The sequence below is a fragment of the Pempheris klunzingeri genome, chromosome 2 (genome assembly GCF_042242105.1).
Source record: "Pempheris klunzingeri isolate RE-2024b chromosome 2, fPemKlu1.hap1, whole genome shotgun sequence".
Lineage (NCBI taxonomy): Eukaryota > Metazoa > Chordata > Actinopteri > Acropomatiformes > Pempheridae > Pempheris > Pempheris klunzingeri.
The window spans coordinates 9,036,602-9,060,065 of record NC_092013.1 but is presented as its reverse complement, the minus strand read 5'-3'; the positions used below and the strand labels follow the sequence as shown (position 1 = coordinate 9,060,065).

The window sequence follows — 23,464 nt, the reverse complement described above, 5'->3', positions numbered from 1 at the left end:
TAAAATCAGTTAATTGTTCATGTTATCAGCTAAAATCTGTCCATGTATATAAAAAAATCAAAAAAAAAAGTCTCTCCTCTACATACTCCTGAATATAAAGTCAAAACAGAACATTTTAGAAGTCACTGCAGGCTTGTGATATCAGTCGCTGGTAAATTCTGACATTTACTGTATTGATTTTGAAGTCGTTGAGAGTCCTCTCTGTCAGTGATGTGGGCACACAAGGAAAAACCTGCTCAGCAGCAGCCTGTATAGCGGACTCAGAAGGGAGTTCAGTGGCAGGCCTGAGAACAGCTGAGCGTTTTCATTTCCCGCGGTGATTAGAGTCGTCTTTGATGATGCAGGGGCTACTGCTTCTGCACGCTGTTATCGAGCTCCGCCTCTCCACTTTACTGTCAAGGTCTGTAGAGAAAGGCAGAGATTAAGATGATACTTAAAGAACACGTACGAGTTAGTGCGTAAAGAGCACTGAGCACGAGTGGTTTTTAGGTCATGAATGGATTTACCTAGATGTCTAAAACAGGCTAAAATCTACAGTGAGCTGAGCCAAATCAACTGGAAATAAAATAAATGAATAACTATTCTTTGCAATGCAAATGAACAGCACTCAGTTCTACACTGACTGGACAGATACGTTTTATAATACCGAGGCAAAGCATAAATAGAGTCACAGTAATCAAGATGCAACCAGTGATTTAAGACCTCTGAATAACAGTTTGGGGAATTCAGCAAGAAACTCTCCCACACGGAGTGATGTCATCATGGTTTATATGAGCAACACAAGCTGTTAAATAACAAAAACTCTCCAGTATTACAAGTTTTCGGGGCTGCTGATAAGGTAGTGATGGAGTCAGCAAATCGTGCAAAGTGAATTGATTGATATAAGAAACTGATGCTCAGTGTGTGCTTGTGCTGAAACTTTAATCTTTGATGTGCATCCATTAGCTTACAAGAGTAAATGAAAATAGCACTAAAAGAGTCAAGAAATATTCCTTTATTGACAGTTCATTTATTTATATGCTCATTAGGAGACCCTCAGTGTCCTTATATTTAGTAATATACACAGAAAAATACAGGTGGTTGGTCTGATCAGACTGAGGATTGTGATTTCATGATTCAGATGTTAAAATGATGTATGAGAACTGATATCCTGACTTTGCAAACCGACAACGGAAGATGAAAAAGCTGTGACGTTGAGAGGAAGTGAGAGAAAGTTCTGATTAATGAGAGAGAGAGAGAGACGAATGAAGGAAACTTGGATGAGTGAGACAGACGAAGTGAAGGAGATCGACGTCAGAGATGAAACATATGTCATTTTTTTGTTGTTTCCGCAGTCCTTTTGGTAGAGGGAGAAGATGTATAAAAAAGACTGTGCCATTTCCCTGCCCACAGGTTTTATTTTTGTACACTGTCGCTTGGTGAGTCAATGCAACGCCCCTCCAATTACCTCCCACTCCTTCGCCCCCACGCCCCATCCATCCCGCCCTTCAGCCCACGCACCTAACACACTCTGACGTCAGTTGCTGCTGAAAGGGGGGGTCCGATCCTGCCGCCCACGGAGTACTTCCTATCCCCCCCCACCCCCCTCCCCTCTCCCCGCCCCCTCATGTCTTTGCTGGCTTCCTTCTCCTCGCTTCATCTCTTCGACTGGCTATCGCAGCCCAGAACGACTAACTCGTCCAGATCACTTGCTTTTTTTTTCTCTTCCTTGTGAGAAGCTGTGATGCTTCAGAGAAATGCTACAGTACAAGGGTATTAAGGAAGTGCTAAAACAGTGTAACACTCACCCACCCCTCCTCTCTACCCTCCTTCTCTCACTCTTTTCCTCTCTATATATCGCTCTCCACCTCCTCCTGTTTCCCCTTCTAACTTCTATCCTCTCTAATTTACAGTCTGGTGAACTTCAGCTGTGCATGGTGGGAGGCGTCACCTTGTGTGACTCACTAGAGTTCAAGCTCTCAAGCCATGAAATATTCATTGTTAGGAGAGGTTAGGTCTGTTGGTCATTTTCAATGGAACCACTACGTTATCAAACTGTCTTTGAATCCCCCCTCAAAGTCCAATTTTAGGAAATTGAAAAGAGCTTATTTGGTTTGTTGCCAAGAGTTAGATAAGAAGATTTATTCCACTCTCATGACTGTACCTTAAATATGAGGCAGCGGCCGGTTAGCTTAGCTTAGCTTTCAGACTGGAAACAAAGGGAAACAACTAGCCAAAAGGCAACAAAATCCATCAAGCAGCATCTCTAAAGCTCAGTGACACAACACATTATAGCTTGTTTGTTTCAGCTCTACAAGTATTGAAACTTACAACTGCTTCCAGGCAAGAAATAAACAAGATATCATGTGTTCATTCTGTTACCTCTGACTGCAGCATTTGTGCTAAACTCTGTCTCATTTCCAGAAAATGTCTAACTATTCCTTTAACCTGAACAAAGTTGGGCTAACACTGCTTAATAGACTTTTTTTACTCTGTGTCCATTATTGAGCGCATGATATTTTTAAGCCATTATTGGAAAAGTCACCTGTAGAGTGAGTTCCTTCTGACCCTAGGCTGATCTTGCCAGCCCGATCATGTGACACCATCCGAGCCAATCGCAGCCCTTCGTCCATTAGCGTCTGCTGTATGAGATGGCGACTCCAGTTGGCAGGGTTGGAGGTGTCGGTGTGGGGACGGGGCGATGGAGACTGGTTGCACTGTGAGCCGATGTCTAACAGGACAGACAGATTTGGGTGTTAATGCCGTCCTCGAGCACTAAGTTCTTATAGAAACAGGCAGAAAGGAGGTCTGGAGGAGAGGACACTGATCTGCTGAAGAGCTTTAGAGTGAAAAATAAACATTTTTCAAACATCTGAAGCGTTTACCATGTGATACACTGTCGAGGTTGTCTGCAGATAAGTTGTCATCATCCGCCCTCTGGGTCAGGCCCTCTGAGCCCTCCACTCCGAGCAGCGATGACACACTCTCTATTACCTACAACACATCACAGTCGGTTCAGTGGCGAAGAACCACTTCAAGCTAATGACAAGCCACCTGAACTTTGGCTATGATTACACACAGTGTCGTGTGTTAAAATCACATGTTCATCTGTAAGAGGAGGCCGCTCTGAAAACTCACCTCGTGCCTCGCTCTCTTCTGGGACAGGACGCTGTTGTCATCTGCGTTTGTCCTGCAGGAGGAAAACAGTCAAGCCAATTCAGCATCAGACTTCATTCTTGACTTTGGAAACAGGTCATTTGACAAAGAGAAATTTTCACTCAAGCTCCACTGAAGAGCTTTTTTTTTTTGCAGTCTTCCTCAGCAGTGGATTTTGATTTAAGATTTTGTTTTGTCAAATCAATGCAATGTTTCTGCGTCTTGTGCAAATGCCCTGGAACATAGTTATAACTACACTTTTCCAATAAACTATGCATTTATCAGAATTATTTGTATGCAAATTCCTTTTTTTTGGATGTTGTTGTAAATATTTGAATGCCGTGTGATCGACTTTAAAAACTTTCTGACTAGAAAATACAAAAATCTTTTAATAATGACTGAACATTTAAACATTACCAAATCTGATATCTTGTGATAAATTCATGATTAGTTTTATAAAAATGTAGTAAGGGTTTGTGCTTTGTTGTTACTTTTTGATATTAAGACATTACTTGGGAAATTTCGTTAAAAAAAAACAAAAAACGCTGGTATTTATTTATTTTGTGCAAGTTAACAAACACATGGGGGATTTGTGAGTTCCTGTGTGGCTCCAGTGTCAGCTCATTATACAAACACTACAGGGGTTGGAGTTTAATTCCCAGTGTGATCTGAACCAGGCTCATTGTTAAAATGAATGAAGTGGTGGGAAGATGACTCATATAAACCACGTTGTACATGTAAACTACACTAAATACAATAAGTGGTTGAGATGAGCTATGAGATGATTTCATTTACATTCATTTCACATGTGGCTAATTGTAACATGATATTACTCTACCATGTTACCAGACTTAGCTTTTTTCTACAATACAGAAAAATAAAACTATATTTCTGATTCTCTAACTGTTTTTTTCCCTATTTTTGAGATGGAGGAGCAGTCGAGCTTCAGAGTGATCAGATCACTCTTCTCTATGGGCGGCGCCCCTACCTTGCATGCTTTAGTGTGGAGGTGTAGGCACATTTTCTCGCCACCTGCCGAGCCAAAGAAAAGAGCTCCACCCGTCTGAGCAGAAGAGCATTGTCGCGCATGCAGAACTGGGCTGCAGCTTCATTGATGATCAACTGAGGAGGAAAAGCACTGAGTGAAGGAGGGACGGACACATGCAGACAATGAGGCATGTGTACTTTTGTTTGAAATGTATATTTATGTCTTGTGAACTTTACCAGCAGATTATTGTAGATATGAGACATTCTGAGATACTTTCAAACGTCTTGTCTTTGGTGATTTTACCTCGTGATGTGTGAGCTGCTTCCCTTCTCTCCTCTTGGAGTCAAAGCGTCCATAAATGAGACTGTACTTCCGGATCTCTTCCTCTTTGTTCACGTCCTGGGACCCCATTTTGAAGATATGCCCCACAGTCTTCGCCATCTTCTTGTTCATCCTCAGCAGAGTCTTCACCTCTGTAGGATCTGACCTTGGCAGGGTCCGCAGGAGCCTCTCCACGCTCTCCACCACCGCCCTCGCTGTCTCCCCATCCAGCTGTCCACCGGGCCAGGCCGACAGGACCGTCGGGGCAAAAGAAGCAGAGGGGCTGGGAGATGTGGAGGGACCTGGAGGACACGTTGGCAGCAGAGGCGGGCTGGGTGGCTCCTCCTCTGCTCCAGATGCAGAAGCCAAAGTGCAGTTCCCATCGGGCTCTGGGCTGAGCCAGTGTGGGTCCATGGGTGACAGTTTTTCCCTGTAGTGTGTGTCTGGTGGCTGTGGGGAGGCCTGGGAGCAAGGGCTTCTGGGACTCCCACTGTGCATTGGAGTAAGACACGCCCGATCCTCCCTCTCACACGGAGACCCCGGCTGCCCGTTGCTCACAGACTTCCTGGGCCCGCCTGCTGGTCCGCTAGCACCCGTCCCGTCCACTTTGAACAGTGGGATGCCCCCGAGAGGAACATTAGAGACGGGCTGGCTGAAAAGGGCAGGGTTCGCCGCCCAGTCTCGGAGGGCCTTTTGCAGCCTACGCACATGCAGTGGCTTGGTGGCCATGCCAACTAGTGCCATGATCTCCAGAAACTCCTCCTCAGCTGCCTCGCAGAGCTGCTGCACGTCGTCACCACCCTGCTGGATGAAGGTTTCATAATAGGCCAGCAGGTTGGCCCTCTGCAGCACCCGATAGAGCTGCAGCTCCCCAAGTGTGCGTGGCAGAGACATGGCACACAGCACTGGAAAGTTTAGGCAGGAGAAAGGAAAGACATGAACCTGCAGGTGGAGAAATCCTATACAAGTTATTTATTTAGGTAGAGATTTTGCCACCTGGACTACACCTAGTAGACCTGATCTATATTCTTCTACCATGAAAGGAAGTGTATACATGCTTTGGAGCAGAGCAGTTTCCTCTACATGCAAACTACTCTCACCTTTTTAAACATGTTTTACATTTACGCCCTTGCATGACTGAATTGTTGAGCAGACACAAACATCTCTTACCTTCTTCGGGTCAGATAGACGGATGTGCACAGAATGGGTTACAGTACAGAAGTGTCCCTCCAACCACTGATACCACACAGGTCGTTATTCCGGTGCGAAACTGGTGAAGAAATAAAAACTCCGGGTTGATCCAGGCTGATCAATGAGACAAAGGCATTCAGACAACAGTAAAGTAGAAACAGTTGGATTATTGGCTCCAGTTCAGATTAAACCATCGACTGGAGACAAGTGTTCCTGCGCCAGATGTTAGTAGAAAACACCCAGAGCAGAGACACATCGCAGTTGTTATCCTATCCGTTTCTTACCCTGGTGCCTATTGCCGAAAGCTTCCCCGGCTCAGATTGGCGTAGTAAATCCCCTTTGCGTATCGTCCCTCGTCTGAAATCACTGGCAGAAATCCTCCTCCGGCGCACCGTATTGGTTGCTGGCTGCCCTGTCTGTGTGGGCTGGAGAATGACGGGGGCGGACTGCAGCACGCCATCTGACCGAAAAAGAGCCTTCCTCTCCCGGTAGAGAGGCGGCTTTCAAATTGGAGATGTGGGTGGTGGTGGTGGTGGGGGCTTGAAATTAACCCTCTGCGTCTTCAAGATTGGTGTTGTTATGCACAGACTTTTTTTTTTTTAGGGGGGGTGGGGTTCCCACGGTTTTTCCATGTCAAAGACCCCTGAACAAGTTTTCAGCACAGCAGCACTGAAGACCACAGACACAGAAAGCACTAAACAGATGTGACAGCTGTGGGTGTTACTGGGCAATGATCTGTCTCTTTTGGTTTTGGTTGTTTTGGAGGTGGGTGGTCGTTCATTATTCTAAGAGTGCAGGTGAAACTCAGTTATTCCCCCCCTGTACTTTTTAAATTGCGGTGTTGTATTTAGTTCCATATTTAAAGGGCCGATTCACACAAATAAGCTTATAAACCACGAATAAGATCAGTGACATCCATGCTGCTGTTACATCAAAACCCTTTAACAAGTTTCTGCCCATTCACATCGAGGATCAGCATCTGCAAACCTCTCTGCTTTCACTGTGTATCACTGCCTATTTCGTTTTTATTGCACAGTTTATATCATACAAATCTCACTGCACCATAACTTCATATATTCCCTTCAGGATATTCTTTTCAGTGGACAAACCAGGGCTCATTACTCTTTTGTCTTATAGTTACCATACTGCTATGTGCCACATAGAGTGACTGCCTGTGTGGCATTTATTGTGCATTTATGTCATACTATGTCATAGTTGTTTTTTTTTTACATGTATGTATTGGTATATTTACACTGTACATAGACCTTAAATGTTTGTTTTTTTGCTTAAGTTAAATGTGTGTTTACTCTGTTCAGCTTTCTTGTTCTTATCTCCCTTTTTGTCTGTTTATGTGTGAGTACACGAGAGCAGAGAAACACCAAAGTCAAATTCCTTGTATGTGTTCACATACTTGGCCAATAAAAGCTGATTCAGATTCAGATATTTAAAAAGCTGATTCAGATTTATTCTTCACTTGTAGTTTTAGGTTTGCCAGGTTTCAAAAACACAATAAAAAGCCACCTGTTGCCATGCTAGTGGACATAATAAATCCTAACATAGACTACACATTGTTTACAGAATACCTAAGAGGTTAGGAGACGTTTACAGCTTACACATGCTGGGTGCTGTCGCTGTGTGTCAAAATCATTTCTCTATGGGACGATAAACTGACTGATTGACTCATGTCAGGGTTTAATTTGCAGGATCTGGTCGGCCTGAGTGGGAAGTCTTAACTTTTGCCTTGATCGCTTTGATACACTACATGGCCAAAAGTATGTGGACACCCAAAGCCGCATGTGTGTAGCGTTAGTGCCCTCTGACCACTGGGGTCATCTCTTACCTTCTTCATGTCAGGTTGTGCACTTTGACCAAAGGGTCAATCCCATTGTGGACAGAGGGGCCAATGGAGAGGAACTGAAGCTGGTTTAATGTTTGATCTACAAGTTTGTTTTCACTGCAGCTGGTGCAGAGATGGAGAAGATTTGATGAGGCAGGTGAACGAAGCACTACAGTAGTGGAGGTGTGACACGTTGAAAGCATGAATGAGTTTCCCCCAAACTTTGGGCTTTGGGAAGGACTGAGACAGTGATTTCAGGGCTGTTTTTTATTTGAACATTGGGGTATTTTAATGAAAAAACGAGGAAGGCAGTTGCTATGATGTTGGAAGCTTTCGGCTGTCTTAAAACATAATTTAAATATATTTTGCAGAATTTAGGTTTCCCTTAATTGGAACTAAAGGACCATATGGACAGATTTGTCAAAAATATTTTTGGCCTTTTTGTTTAAAATTAGTTATTACTGAACCATCCTGAGGGAAAGATTGATAAAAAGGTAAAGAGCTGTGTTAACCTGCATATCTTATTCAGTAGGAGGGGTAAAGAGAAATAAGTAATAATGATAATAAATAATTATCAAGGAAATCTACTGAATAAATGGTCAAAGGCTGATTATTAATAATCATCTATACATACAATTCAAAGGGTGGCAGTAGTGCCTCTCTGTTTCTTAACAATCACACAACAACGAAGAAGAAGAAGAAGAAGAAGAAGAAGAAGAAGAAGAAGAAGAGGAGGGGGAGGAGGAGGAAGAAGAAGAAGAAGAAACTGGAAGAAAGTGGGAAAAGGAGCAGGAGAAGAAGAAGTGGCTATAAAAAACAACACGGACACTTGGCTGTCTGTGAACAAACAAGGTTACACATTTATCTGAGAGGTATATATATGACATCCAGTTTGCTTGAATGCAAAATGAAAATAATTTGCCTCCTCACTGGACTCGTCCGGTGTCCAAAACATGCCTTGGCTAACTCGTCAAACCCCACAGGAAGGGGAAACAGGCGTCAATATTAGCTCGTCCAGCTAGCTGCTGCTATTAGCTAACACTTAGCTGCTCGGTTGGCTGTTTGCTAGCTCAGTGCGTTGATAGTTAGCTATAGCGCTGTCGTTTTATCCCCGTTTGAGACCTTATTTAGGCGAAATATTGTCAGGTTAGGCAGCCAGGGGCAAGCTAATTTTAGCCCCTGTAGCGCCTGTCTGTCATCCTGTTGGCTGGCTGCTTCCTCATGCTAACATCCTAGCTGTTTGCTAACATTAGCCGCCTGTGAAACATCTGGTATTGTTGTCAGAGTTAAATTAATATCTAATATGTCTGTGAGGCAGGACTGAGCGCTTTGTAATGTCTGTTTTTATCGGTTCTTAAAGTTGGAGGTTTGGTCCATGAAGCCCGCTTTTAGATGCACTGTGTTGCTCTTTGGCTAGCTGAGTTAGCAAACAACTGAGCAGTATATCTTAGTGTAATCTGTGTTGCATTGTGTGCATGTTAAAGCAGGCTTGAATATCTTAAATAGTTTATGCGCACTTCTACTGAGGCAGGACAGACAAGATCATGTATCTGCATCAAATGTAAGTCAGTCTGTAGTGAAAGACTTTACTCATTCGTTCTTAGTTCATTCCTTTTTTCAGGAACAGCTCTTTCAAAACTGTGTTGTTATACAGTCTTGGTGAAGCATTTAGCTCCAGGTTAAAAAACATTAGTCCCCAAATACAGTGTCAGATTATTAATGTATCTCTCACTGGGCTGCAACTAACTGTTTAGACTGTAAAACATTAAAAAATAGTGGAACAATTGTCCTGATTTGACCAACCATTGGCCCAAGCACAAAGATATTAGTTCATAATGATGTAACAGAGAAAAAGCAGCAAATAGAAAAATAATGTTTGACATTTTTGCTTGAAAATTAACTTATTTTATCAAAATAGTTTTTTTTTTCTGTTGCTCAGTCAGTAATGAGTTGGATAATCATTTCAGCTTGAGGGTGTGCTGTATGTGTACAATCTTTTAGATTCATATAGATTCATGTGCTCTCTGGTGCAGTACCTTTCAACGCAGAAACGGTCTAGATTAAATAACCAGATGTGAGTGTCTGTCTGTGAGTGAAATAATTGATACTTCAACACATGGATGCAAAAAAACTGATTTTTCAACATCTATCACAAGAGATATTAAAATAGCTACTATGATGTTGATGAAAATGGCACATATATATATATATGCACTTCTGCTCTTATTTTCCCATTAACATATTTTAATGTTTGTTTTAGTGTTTAGAAGTTGTAAAAAGTTGTAATATAAAGCACTATTAATGAATTCTGCTTATTCATACTGTGGGTAAGACTCTTATTTGTTGTCTTTCAGTTAACGACCTGCTGCACAATGTGAGGTGTGTAAACGCCTTTCGACACCAAGAAGTGGCTGCTGAGATGGTGGACCTGAGACTGACCCTCAGGAGCCCCCAGTCTCACGTTTTTATGAGAGTCTGGGGAAAATGTTGCCACAGATTATGGATCTAGGATATCATCTTCCATGAGATTCCGTTTTCACAGCACTTCAATCAAACAGCTGTAAGGAACATGGAGAGAGAGGCAGCTGAGAAGGAGGTGGATGGCTTTACAGACACTGACGAAGAGATCCCTGATGGTGATTTCACCTCAGTGGCCGAGTCTAGTCGGTGGGAGGCCAGACGGATTGACGATGACAGCGAGCAGGAGGACAAAACGGCCTACGTCACATCTCAGGACACCCCAAATCCAGCTACTCCACAAGACTCGGGAATTGGTGAAGCAGATTGTGGATCTATAGAGGCCAAAGAGGATGCTGAAGAGGTTTCAGATGGGTTTGAGCATGACAGCACTGGAGATCACGATAATTTGCATGTTATAAACCAAGAAGAGGATGAAGGTGCGAAGGAGCAGCACATGAATGGGGAGTCTGATTGGAGGAACATGGGAAGTGGAAGGAGATGCAAGCTGAGGAGCTGCGGATCGGCCTCAGAGCAGAGCAGTCAAAGTGCTTTTTCCTCTGTTCAAAAAGGCACCGTTATGTCCAGCGGTGGCCGCCACAAGCAGACCCGCAGGCGGAACCACCACCACCATCAGCAGAACCGAGGCCGCAGGCGGACAGGCAACCAGCTCGTCGTGGCTTTCAAGGAGATGCTGTCGGAGTCTCTGAGCTTCTGGTGCATCTCCTGCATCCACATGATGATTGAGATCATTGTCACATTAACTCATAATTGCGGAGTCGGAGTGGAGACTGGAGGGGTGAAGCTTTACAACTTTGGACAGCAGCTCCTTGCAAAGATGACGGATATAGCAGGAATGAAGGCGGATGTTAGTCGGATTCTGAGATGGACGAAATGCACAGGGACAGACCTGGTGGATAAGATCATTAGGTCAGTTAAGTGGGTAAAGGTAGCTGCCTTATCTTGTTTTAGACTTTTCTGTGCTTTGGTTGTTCTCGGTTCCCAGTGGGCAAAGGGTGTGTTGGTCCGGCTTGGTGGGGAGAGGGGAAAACGTTATTGGGCAGCTTTCCAGGAGTCAAGGTTTTGGAGGAGGGTGGCGTCCCTGCTGGAGCGAGTCAGACGCAGGTTCAGGAGGGATGGCTGTGCGCCGCCGTCCAGCCCAGAGTCACCTGGCAGAGCAGGGAGAGGCCAGCCAGGCCAGGAGCTGGAGAGACTACTGGCTTTGGCAGAGGTGCCAGAGGATGAGCTTGACCCCTTTACAGTGCTCGGCGTGGAGGTACATGCCACTGAGGCTGAGCTGAAGAAGGCCTACAGACAGCTGGCTGTCCAGGTATGTGCCAAAGCTCCTGTGGCTAAATGACAAATGCAGCTTTTAGACGCCTAAATTAATGACTAATAAACTATCTGAGGCTGATTTTCTCTCCTTTACTCATGCAACCTTTTCCTTCGTCCTTTCTCTTTCAGGTCCATCCAGACAAGAATAAACACCCACGAGCTGGGGAGGCGTTCAAAGTACTGAGGGCTGCCTGGGATATTGTCAGTAACCCAGAGACACGAAGAGAGTATGAGCTGTGAGTATATAGAAAAAAAGGGGTTATCACAGGACATATAAACTCTAAAGCAAAGTAAGACAATCTTCAAAGTATCTTCAGAAAATATTTTTTTACTAGCCTGTTTCTTTGATCTTTTATGAGTTACATTGATACAATAATTATAGTTTTTTCTGTAGTTGCAAAGTCAATCAGTTTAGTAGAATTGAATTATTGCTCAAACCATTTTCAACATTATTTTTCTCTTGCTTTTATTAACCACTGTAGAGTGAACAAGCTGCTCAGTGGACACTGTCCTTGCATTATTTGCACAAAATTCAAGTTTCCTACTATTTCAGTTTACGCAAATTAGTGCAAAATCAAACTATTCTAGGTCTTTTTTTTTTTTTTAGGATTTACAGCATTTTCTTCTGCTGTGATTCTGTAATAAGTAATTCAGGTTAATAAGTCTAAAATTGGGCAGTGATTTAGAGTGTGTTTGATTCCTGAGGCCTGTTATGTTTATGTTTTCCCACGCAGAAAGCGTATGGCAGCAACCGAGCTCTCAAAGTCCATGAATGAGTTTCTCACTAAACTGCAGGACGACCTGAAGGAAGCCATGAACACCATGATGTGTACTAAGTGTGAAGGCAAACACAAGTACGTCGCTACGCACTGAACATCATCAACCGAGCCGGCGTGATTCATTTCCTCAGACTGAAGTTAAACATTAAGTGTTACACACAGTTGTGTTTCCTGTCTGACCTGTGTGTGTGTGTGTGTGTGTGTGTGTGCGCGTGCAGGCGGTTCGAGATGGATCGTGAACCTGCTGAGGCCCGGTTCTGTGCCGAATGCAACCGATGCCATAGTGCTGAGGAGGGGGACCTGTGGGCCGAATCCAGCATGTTGGGCCTACGCATCACATACTTTGCTTGTATGGATGGCAAGGTGTATGATATAACAGGTGAACGTCAGCTGTTTCTAAAGATGATTCCTAAGGACGATCAGTAATTAAACAATAATACATTCTGTAGTTTCTATGAGTGTCATCAGTATCCACCCCACTCGATGCCTGTGTCCGCAGGTTAATGAAAAGTATCTCCTAGAACCACTTTCCCCTCTCAGTCATGTGACCTGTTACTGCTGCTGTCATGTTTCAGAGTGGGCCGGTTGCCAGAGAATCGGCATATCTCCTGACACGCACCGTGTGCCCTATCACATCTCTTTCGGTTCAAAGAACAACAGCAACTCCACACGGCACAGGTACGTCCCTTCAAGTGAAACAAGTGGTGGACACACACGGGTTGTCATGGACACCAGACGCCCTCTTTCATTCTGTCATTCGTTGTTATTCAAATTTAGATTGTTGTGGTTCCATTGTGTTAAAACGTACACTGTTTTCATCCCCCTCATCCTCATGTAGGCCTACACCTTGCCTCAGATTTATCCACAAACTGATTTTGGCAGGTAGTTTGGGGGAATTTCTTTTAGACTTATGGTACCATGCTGCAATATTACAGTATATATTTCAGTTACTGATACACCTTCAGGACACATTTAAACTCTTAACATTCCTCTTCTTAAAGAAGACAATCCAACATCTCCTTCCACTCTAGCTGATACATTTCCCAGCATCCTCATGTGTGTGGTGCATTGTTGTGATGATGATGTACAGCGAGCCCGTCATTATTCAGGATGATTCAAGACCTGCAAGACCTGCATCATCCTGTTGGGGGTTGTTTAGCATAAACGATCTCCGTCCTGTACATTATCACGCTTTTTTTCATGGTTTCATCCCAGAGAAATCAACAATTTAACACAAAATACTCAGTTAAAAAAACGATTTTATTGATTTAGTAACAAATTTCTTGCCTCCACTATCAGAATTGCATCCACAGCAACAGTCTGTTATAACTTAATAACAAATCGTATAATGCTGTAATCGAGTGTTCAACAAAGCCGTCAGAGAAGACCATCATTTAACTTTAAGCTGCACAAAAGCTCTTTGAACTTTCCGTCTTATACTTTCAGGACACCCTCAGAACAAGCCGCAGGTCCGACCAACCCTGCAGATTTGCAGGACTTTTTCAACCGCATCTTCAAGGGAGGACCTCCTAACGACATGGCTGCCAACGGGGGCTTCTTCCCCTCAGGTCCGCCCCATCACCACCCACCTGGTGCTGGAGCGCCCCCGTTCTCCCCTCCCCCGGGCCAGACGGGTTTCTACATGCCAGGGGGTCAGCGGCCAGAGTCCGGCGAGACGTGGGCCGAAAGTGGCAAACCCCCTAGGAGGAGGAAGAAGGTCCGCAAGCCCTTCCAGAGGTGAAGTCTGCGGGCTGTCTCAGCGCATCAACATAGCAACACAGGGACACAAAAAAATCAATAATGGCCATGTTTGTCTCTCGCCTGCCTGTTGGCACGCCAAGATCTGAACTGGAGAAGATTCATGTGGGTAAGGCATCACGGTCAGATCAGCCAGAGGAGAGAGAGACTGGATCATGAAGAAGAGCCCTTTGAGTGAATACAAGTATTGAAGGAGGGTTGAAGTCACAGTGATGGTGCTTTACCTCTCATTTCACCTTATTTTTTTTTGTTGGTCTTTAAGACGACTGTAGCCTTGGCATTGAAATCCTCATCAGGATGCTGTAATGAAGCGTTTCCTTTTATAATCTCCTGCCAAATCCTGCAACGCATGATTTATTCACCTGCATTTTAATACTTCAGTTGTCTCACTTTTGTTGTTAATGTTTTCTTTAAGGTTAGTTTAAGGCGTTGGCTCCAGATAGAGTGACACTTGAGGAAAGGGTCACGCTCAGTGTGAGCTATGAATCACTACAGTCAATACGAAGATGATGATGATCTGGGCAGCTTCTCTATTGTCAGTGTTACTCATTAGAGCGGCATGTAGGTCTAGATCTGCACCTCGCCGACCACAGTTCAAGAATGAATCGAAACCAGCCAAACCCAACACATCCAAACTAAATTCAGGCGTTTTTGAAAACTTACATGTGATCTGGCCTCGGAGTTGTCTGGTGTGGTGTGAATCTCTGGTGGCGCGCAGACACACAGCAAGAAAAGGCAAAGAATATTTCAGCTTAAACACCTCAGTTAAAGCACGAGCAGTCAGCCTCCAGCATTAGCGAGTGTGTGTCCTAGCTTTTTAAATTGCTATTATCAGGCAAATTGCCTCTTATTACCTGACTTCTCCTACTCTAGAAATAACACATTTGTTGTCTTTAGAAGTTCCGTTTAAATGGTTCGATTTTACAGAAGCTGTAAGAAGTCTAGTAAGCATATAAATACTTGGCTAAATTGATGCTGGTGTTTGTGTGGCGACTACCAGAGAATCACAACCTACATTGTTAAGACCACTCGCTAAAAATGTGTTAACCTCTTTTCAAAGGCCACAGAGGAGATAGTGAACCTGCAACACAGTCCAGATGTAAAATATGGAGTTTTTTTTTGTTTTGAGATAATTCAAATGTGCTAAAATCTGCCTTCTGTTAATTGTGTCAGCTCCATTTTGGCGATAGTGGTGTTTCTGTAATACTGAACACCAGCTGAGAAGGTCTCAAGACTTTAAAAGAGACAGCAGGACATTTTGAAATATTTGTCTTCACCAGGGATCCAGACTATGTAGAGTTGATCCCCATCTCCCCCTGCTGGTTCCCTTTGTAATCACACAGATGAAAAACCCCCCAAAACAACAGAAGTTGTGTAATTTGATATCAGAAATTGTGCTGATGCACAAATATTGTAGCAAACCTGACCTGTCTGTAAACCGACAATGCTGTCAAATGTATGTTTTATCCCCCCTTTAGCATTATTTTAATTTGATCATTTCTGATTTCACAGCCTTCAACAGTTAAAAAAAAAATGTTGCAACATATTGATTATGTTGATTTCATATAGATTTGTGTAGTTGACCAGGCTGCTCCTGAAAATCAAACGTTGCAGTCATCAAAATTTGAACACCATCTTCATAAACTTCCAACTTCTTAAATGCCATTTTATGCCTGTTATGACGTTTGCAGCCACACGCTATAAAGAAGTCTGTTTTTGTTTCGGTTAATAACTTTCACCTGGATGTGGTTCACCTTTCAAAATGTGAAAGTTGGAGCTCACAGAAAATCTGAATCCAAACAACTGATCTCCTTTAAATCTCCTCAATGTTACTGCTCGTAACAAGAAGAGGTCAGAAAAATGATAATTGGTCATGTTGTGGGTTTGGTTTCTTGATATGATTCTTGCATAGAAATAACAATTTAATTTTCATTATAGGTTAATTTAAGAAAACAGAACTGTTATTGTTTACACCTGATATGTGAAGATTGTGAGAGTGTAGTGAAATGGAGCGTAGTGTTTGATAAAGGCTATTTTTTTATATTGACAGTTGATGAAAAGTACCATGTTTTTTTTTTTTTGGTGTTAATTTGCACACTCGCCCTGCTAATAACATCAGAGGGATTTTGAGCAGTCTTCAGTGATTTAACCTAAACAGACTCTTCCAGCCGCAGCTGAGTAGGAGGTGTAGCTCGCTAAGCTCGCTAAGATTTTATTTTATTTTTCAGGTAGAATCTGAATGTTAAATGAGTGAGATTTTTTTGAAAATCAATATTTTGAATTGCACGACCCTTTCGCTCTGGAGAAACCCAAGTATTAGAGCAGTTTTATGGCACTGTAATGCTTAACGTGGGTTTGAAAAGTTGAACCTCTGTTGCAGATATTGTTTGAGCTCATGAAGCAGGACGTTTAAGTTTGCCATGTTTCTTTTTGTGTGTCAAATAGTTTTTCTTCTTGTTCGCATTTGACCAGTTTCCGAGACATGGACAAGACATATTGTGTAGTAAAGTGGTCGTTTCTTCAAAATTAAACCAACTCAAAATGTAAAAATCATCCTGGATTTAGCTTATTCTGGTAAAAATGGAAGGTTATAGCTAAGCCAGAACTATGAGGACTTCGATGGGTTGAATTCGGATTGTGACTGTGTGATAATCAGACAAATCAACAAAAATTAATTTGATAAATATTTAATTTACAGTTTTTTCCATCAAGTGTGTTTGGGCCTTGACCCTCTAAACTCCTATCCAGATTTTCAGAAAAATTTAATTTTTAGATCATGATAAACTGTTAAATATCCAGTTCAGTCCCTGTCTAGGAAACTGTCTCCACATCTGTAACCACACCAAGCGGAGTGCGTCGTTTTCCATGTGTCCACCTTGACTTGAGAATGTACCGCGCTGTACGTTAAAAGGTAGCAGTTCAAAGTCCAGGAGGTCAACGAAAGAGGCGCCACTCCAGGTTTTCTTTTCAACTTTTTAAACAGAATATGCAGAAATATTGCAAAAAATATCTGACAATCATCAGGGTTTTTTGTAGGGAATTATGATGCGAGTTCCCTGGCTGGCAAACAGTTTTAAAATATCACTGTTGGGTTTCTTTCCCCCGCTTTCTCTGGTTTTCAAAATAAAGATGATTTCCTATATGCACATAGTTGTTCTGGTTTATGCTCAGGATACACGGCAAATGATCTCCCCGTTACTTAACAATGCATATCAGAGTTATTACCTTGTACACACACAATGAAAGTGAGGTTATACATCATAATTACACTTAAGAATCTGTGTTTCACTCATTTAGCCTGCATAGGTCCCATCCTTCAAATTAGCTTGACATTTTATTTAAACTCATACTGAAAAAGGCTCTTGTGTCACCGTTTTACCTCATATGGCTTTTCCATTGTCTGACCTTATTCACTAACGGTGCCGTAAGGGCAGGGCTCGTCAGTCCCTCTGCTCCTTAGAAGGAGCTGTTTCAGAGAGGCAAGCGCTCCTGCTTGATTTGATTCTCACACACTTGACTTATTAAAGCCTTTTCCAGGTTAGATAAGGTGGAGAGATTGTAATATCACTTTTAAAAACTGAAGAGAGAAACTTCGAGATCAGTCAGAAGCGGTCCCTCCTCTGGCAGTGACGCGATCCTCAGCTGTCCAGCAGTGAGCACTGTACTTTCTTTTAGCTAATATGATAACAATGACTGCAACAAAGCTTAGTAATGTTTCATAAATGATCATCAGGTCTGAGCTAAACAACATCCACAAATAATGCTCCGTTTGTTGTGGCTGCGAGGAGGAAGCCAACATATGGGATCTCCACAGCTTGTCACTTGTAGAAACCAGTGATCGTCTCACGTCCCGATCCCTGACATGACACATTTTTATCAACTACCAACTACCAACAATTTTCAAGGCCTGTACCACTCTGATTTGTATATTGATCCCAAATGAATCCAATTAATTCAAACCTTGTTAAATCCCACCTGTAACATGACACTATTTCAAAATATTATTTGGCCCAGACCAGATGTTCAATCTTTTAACATATACACTTGTAAATATATCTGGTTGATAAAAGTTAGACAGTATTATATTTATATAATTAAAATATTTTCTCTCCCTCTACTAATATAGAAAACATGAATATGATCATATAAGCAACAATAACTGCTTCAGCTTGTGCTGATTTCATCCGCTGTCCTCTAAACTACAGCTTGCCTTTCAGAGCTTCCATGACACTGTGGAGCCGAGAACAGTCTCGATAAGCCACCAGGCCGCCACTGTTGGCCCAGCGGTCTGCTCCTTTACACTCAGCGTTAGGCTGGTGGTAGGTCAGTTCTGTGTGGTGGTCCTGTGCTCCACAGCTGGACCGTAGACCCTTGGTGAGGTCCACCACCCCGCCTCCGAGGGCTCGGAGCAGGGCGTGAGGAGCGCATGAGTCCCACTTGAAGGTGCTTCCCTCTGAGAGGACGTAAACATCAGCCAGGCCCTGAATGACGCACAGGATCTTGTAGCCGGCTCCGGAGGCGTACATCAGCTTTTCGGGGCCGCACAGCGAGGTCATCGCTTCCTTCACCACCGGCTTCTCGCTGGAGCTCAGCACCACAGACAGCCTCCCTTCAGGTCCGTCTTTTGGCCGGGACTCGGAGCAGACGTTGACACTGCCACAGGACACGCCCCAGAAATGCTTCCCCCTCCAGCTGTGAGCGCAAATCATGAAAAGGTAGTTAATATTTCACAGAACAAAAGAATATAGAGAAACATTGATTAGAGCCGCTGTCAGGCTAAAGCTGGCCCTAAAATCTATTTCCTAGGTTACATAGCTGTTCACGTAGTAGGTCACATCATCATCTAAACACTCCCCACAGTTCTCTGATTGATCTGACACGCGTGAGTATCTGGTCAGACTCAGCCTGGAAAAAACTGAGCTCGCAACATGAGTTCTGTCCATGTGAGGCGAAGAGGAGATTCAGAGATAAAGACAGAGAAAGTGAAAGGTACACGCAGTCCAGACACACACAAAAACAGACAGACATATCTCTCTGTGCATGAAGGCCCTTTCAAACATGCACCTCTTTATGTAAATGTGAACATTTTCATATCTGAACAAACGCACGGCACAAGTCTGAACTGAAATGCTGTCAGATTAACATAAAGGCAGCATTGGCTCAAGTTAAAACACATGTATTACACTGTGTACATGTGTTTACCATTCCTTACAGTGGATAAAGATCTGCCGTTTTAATGGAATCTATTGAGTATCAAAGGATCATCTAAATATTCAGCAAGCTGCAGAATACTTTTGTTTTTAAGGAAACTGAGGTGGAAGTAACACTCATTCATGAGGTAAACAGTCTGTACAGTCTGATGCAACCCAATACAACTGTTGTGTCGTAACGTCTACTTTTATGATGCCTATAATGTCATGGAGGGGTTAGTTAAATGATGTGTTTTATCACTGAGGTGGCAGTTAGTGGTGGTGTTGGACTGAACTGCAGTATAATCAGAGGCGTTTCTAATGTTCTGCTCCCCTCACGTGTGTAAATGGGAGGCACAAAAGATTAGGAACACCTCAGTACAACGTAGTCCAGCACAACTCCACCTCTAACTGTGACCTTGGTTATAAACGTGGAAGTGAATTTAAAAGAGACCATTATAAACTTGGTGGTAGCGACAGACGTTAAGGCAGAGTTGTGTACCTAATATGTGTCCATATATTGCATACTTATTATTAGTAGTATTTACATTAATAGTAATGTTGGGACACTCTAAAATTAGAGACACTTGGATCAGATCAAGGAGTGTGATATAAATTTACTTCGTCAGATCCTCAGAGGTAGAAGAGGAGACGTTTCTGCGTTGGTGGCGATCGCACTTTTTACTACACAGCTGAGCAGGAGGAGGATTTTATTTTTTGGTAGAATCCGAATGTTAAGTGAGTGAAATCAACTCAATCAATTATGAATTACATGATCATTACACTCTTTGTTTTTTTGCACACTTACCCTCCACTGGCTGGATCTTTGTAGTTGAACGGCTGGTTGATGACACCCATGACCGGCTCACCTGTGCTCCGGAGATAAACGCCGATTAGGACCAGAGCACAGTGCAGACCCGAGGGAGACAGGTGACCCTCCTTCAGCACCTCCTCCCGGCCCTCTATGTACTGGCTGGTGGCGTCTTAATGAGAAACGAGAAACAGTTTTCAGTGAGGCTCTACCCTCTGCTGCGCGCTAGACTGAGTTTCTGGATCACGGGCAAACAGTGAGCCTCTCACCTATGGGGTCGATCCAGATGCCGAGCTCAGAGGGGCTGAGAGGCACCGTCAGGCCGTCCGTGTTGGCGTCGATGGTCGCCGGGTCTTGGTGGATGGCTCGAGCCAGCAGAGACGCCGCCGTGTGGTCGCCGTCCAGCACCGAGGCCAGCAGCGTGGCAGTCTCCCCCTCTGTCCCGCAGACTGTGACCGTCACACTCTCTCCTGGTGACACAGAGCCAGTTGGTCCTCATTTGATTACTTTACACCAGACGACTTTAAATATTCACACAGCGACACGTGCAGCGTACCTAAATATTTAGACAGGGACACGCTGATGTGTTGGCTTCATGTTCTGATTATTTCAGATCAAAGATGATTCAGTAAGGGCGAGGTTTAAGTGCAGATCACTAGGCCAAGTGTCGTTTTAGTATTAGTAGTGTATTATGTAGTATTATTATCAAACCAGAATCAGAAGGCCAAGTGACCACAGTATCAACAAAAGCTACAATGAACAGGCGATGGACTGAAGATAATCCATTAATCATTCATGTGTGAACAGAGTGTCTACATGTATCAGCAAGTTCAATTTAAGATTTTGCAATAAAAATTAACATCAAATCTGAAAATATAGTCACACAAATACATACGCTGTCAGTTCAAAAGTTAAGGCGTCAGGTTGAGCATTAGGGAGCTGAGAAGTCATGTTTTTTCTCTTGTCTCATACATTTTATAGTGCAAACAATCAGTGGCTCGTATCAGCTCTAATATCAGCTAATTCAAGAAGGAGTTAAACTAGGTTTGCTTAAGGTGGCACACTTTATAAGAGTAGACAATAATGCATGGTGCAAATTCTCAAACTAATTTGCAACCAGTCAAATACCCAAAACCAACAGACATGTCCACTTTGCCCTGCTGGTGATCTACTATCACTGGATCTCACTCTCAACACAAAAAGATAAATTAAAGTTGATAAACTGCAAATCTGAATGTCAGCCTTTGCAGAAAACTGTTGCAGGAGAACAGGGATTCAGTTCTGGAGCCCAAACTGACCGACCCCGACCACACGCTTCAGGATACAAGTGCCTAGAAAACCCGACTGAGACAGAGACAGAGAGCTCAAAGTCATTCACACCCAAAGATGACCATGTAGTGTGTAACGTGTAATATTACCGAGCCCGTTTTCAAACTTGTTGGACTCCTCTCCGTGTATGAAACCAGCCATCTCGGGGAACTGCACAAAAACAACACACAGGACAAGATTACAATCAATAACACACTCCAGGTTCTCTACATTTAGACTTCACGTTGGCATCACCTACCTGAGCGCCGACGTCATGACGGATCATCTCCTGGATCACCACGTCGGCGAGCGTCTTGAAGTCCTGGACGAACTTCTTGTTCTTGTCATCTCCGGTCTTCTCCTGCACGAGGAGCTGGAAGAGGGGAGCCTCCTGCCTGCAGACCCGAGCCACGTTAGCCGCCTTCTCAGCCACCCGGAGCAGCAGCCTCAGCAGATCAGCCATGCCTGAAGAGAAGAGAGGAGCAGAGGGTTCTCAGTCCACTTAGAGATGGAAACTGTGTGTCAGTGTGTGTGTGTGTGTATCAGAGAGAGAGAGCGAGATAGGGAGGCGAGGCAGGTCACACACACAGAGCTAATTATAGCCTCAAAATGAAAACAGGGCATTTCTGAAAAAAGACAAGCGAGAGAGGAAGGATGTGGCTTCAGGTCTTTGCATGTGAGATACACAGCTCACAATCCTCTCCAAAACAACACTTCAGCAATCCCAACTTCTAAACAATGATTTAGAAAATTCACAAAACTTCAGAACAAACCTGTGCATCACATTTGTTAGTGTGTTCAGTTTTATGGCTTTAAGTTCATTTTATTCTACTTGTGGTTTTTAAATGTCCTGCTTTTATTGTGAAGCCTTTGTAACTGTGTTTTTTTTTTTTTTTTTAAAGGTGCTGCATCAGTAGAGTTTATTATTATTTTATATTGGTGCAGTAAAATGACAATAATGGGGAAAAAAACACCAAAAAGAACAAAGGGGTGTGTACAAAGTGCCACCTACACACTGTTTCATCCAAGGATGAAAATCATGAAAACTAAATAATGATTTAGTTGTTTCAACTCCAGTCAGCTAACTATACAAAGCTCTTAACATCCCAGTGAACATGTTTGCTAGGGTTTAGCTTTAGCATTTATGGGGTTAGATAATGCAGCAAAGGAATTTAAACGCCACAGGACTAAAAAAAACAAACCCTGTGAAATGAGTGAAAGCTCACCAGAAACCCGGGCAACACGCTCCTTGTTCCCCTCTCCTCAGTCGCTGTCGGTGGCTGTTTTTCTGTCCGTCCCGGGGTCACCGCCGGCGGCTGCTTCGGTGTCAGAGGACGTGTAGTTTGAGTGAAACTGAGGCACTGAAGCGCTCAGTTATCGCTGGGATCCGTCCGCCCTGGTTTCTTGACGTCAGTTTCCTACCGCAGGAAGGGCGGTGGGACTCGGCTCACACCGAGGCCGCCGACCTGAAGGCGCAGGCGGCCGCGCAGCCGCAGAAGGAGCGTACAACCGGAAGTACAGCCGCGGTGCGTTCGAGACGCATGCGAAATTCAAGCTTCCTGAATCGGACATTGAAGGGTGATTTCAGGGAAAGTGGGACATCTATTTTTTAATATTTCATATAGATTATATAAGTTTTGTTTGCAAACCAAAGTTGTTTAGTTTATCTTGTCTCTTGCAAAAAAAAAAAATCATTGCAGAACCGGAGGTTTTGCTCTTAAATCTTTCTTTTGTTTTGCATTTGAGTGCATCATAAAGAAAAAGTAGTATTTAGTCAGGCACTGTACTGAAGTAAAAATTTGAGGTGCTTGTACTTGAGTCTTTTCTTTTCATACCACTCTCTACTTCTATTCCGCTACATTTCAGAGAGAAATATTGTACTTTTTATTTCACTATTTATCTGACAGATTTAGTTACTTGTTACTTTATGTTATAAACTACTCAACAAGTACAGCTGAAACAACTTATCATTCAAATAGTTGCTTTACAAAAATGGAACTGGTGACTATACTGAAATCATTTTTCATGGAAAAACATTTTATGGTTTTCAGCTTCTGGACATTGTGCATTTCTTTTTATTATTTTTTTTTAGAGAAAAGAAAGCTCCTGCTGAACACTGAACTGCAACTAAAAGCAGAGTATTATCGTCCAATTAGAAACATTTATTTCACTCCTCTGTCCTCCTCCCTTCCTCGCTGTATGCTTGTCATTTCCTGAGGGCTAATTCATCTTAAATAATTCATTTATTTGTTAATATAGTTGTATACTTATTATTACAAATGAATTGACAAACCGTTACTGTTTTAGCATTTTATACACTGAATCATTGCCATGAGTTCTTTCTATGTTTCCCAC

General features: G+C 43.1%; 3 protein-coding genes across 5 annotated transcripts; 1 reads left to right on the top strand and 2 right to left on the bottom strand.

The window, feature by feature from the left end:
* Positions 1-304: 304 nt before the first annotated feature.
* nab2 (NGFI-A binding protein 2 (EGR1 binding protein 2)) lies at positions 305-5,338 on the bottom strand. The gene is made up of 6 exons (XM_070843760.1): positions 4,427-5,338; positions 4,124-4,257; positions 3,118-3,169; positions 2,865-2,973; positions 2,525-2,710; positions 305-402 (listed from the first exon to the last, which is right to left on the bottom strand). Exons 1-6 carry the CDS (start codon positions 5,336-5,338, stop codon positions 305-307), a joined length of 1,491 nt encoding a protein of 496 aa, XP_070699861.1.
* Positions 5,339-8,218: 2,880 nt separating this feature from the next.
* On the top strand, positions 8,219-15,355 carry dnajc14 (DnaJ (Hsp40) homolog, subfamily C, member 14). Of its 3 annotated transcripts, none has more exons than XM_070838695.1 (7): positions 8,219-8,324; positions 9,827-11,259; positions 11,394-11,500; positions 11,999-12,118; positions 12,262-12,422; positions 12,619-12,721; positions 13,490-15,355. In XM_070838695.1, the coding sequence occupies exons 2-7, from the start codon at positions 10,042-10,044 to the stop codon at positions 13,782-13,784; spliced, it is 2,004 nt and encodes a 667-aa protein (XP_070694796.1). In that variant the 5' UTR covers positions 8,219-8,324; positions 9,827-10,041; the 3' UTR covers positions 13,785-15,355. The 3 variants fall into 3 exon arrangements, with proteins under 3 accessions (XP_070694796.1, XP_070694788.1, XP_070694805.1); XM_070838687.1 differs by having other exon boundaries at positions 8,219-8,344; XM_070838704.1 differs by lacking the exon at positions 8,219-8,324 and adding an exon at positions 8,515-9,033.
* A 1,117-nt stretch (positions 15,356-16,472) lies between these two features.
* inpp1 (inositol polyphosphate-1-phosphatase) lies at positions 16,473-22,560 on the bottom strand. Its single transcript, XM_070838717.1, has 6 exons — positions 22,336-22,560; positions 21,369-21,574; positions 21,220-21,280; positions 20,071-20,271; positions 19,799-19,973; positions 16,473-18,493 (listed from the first exon to the last, which is right to left on the bottom strand). The coding sequence occupies exons 2-6, from the start codon at positions 21,570-21,572 to the stop codon at positions 18,001-18,003; spliced, it is 1,134 nt and encodes a 377-aa protein (XP_070694818.1). The 5' UTR covers positions 21,573-21,574; positions 22,336-22,560; the 3' UTR covers positions 16,473-18,000.
* Positions 22,561-23,464: the final 904 nt, after the last annotated feature.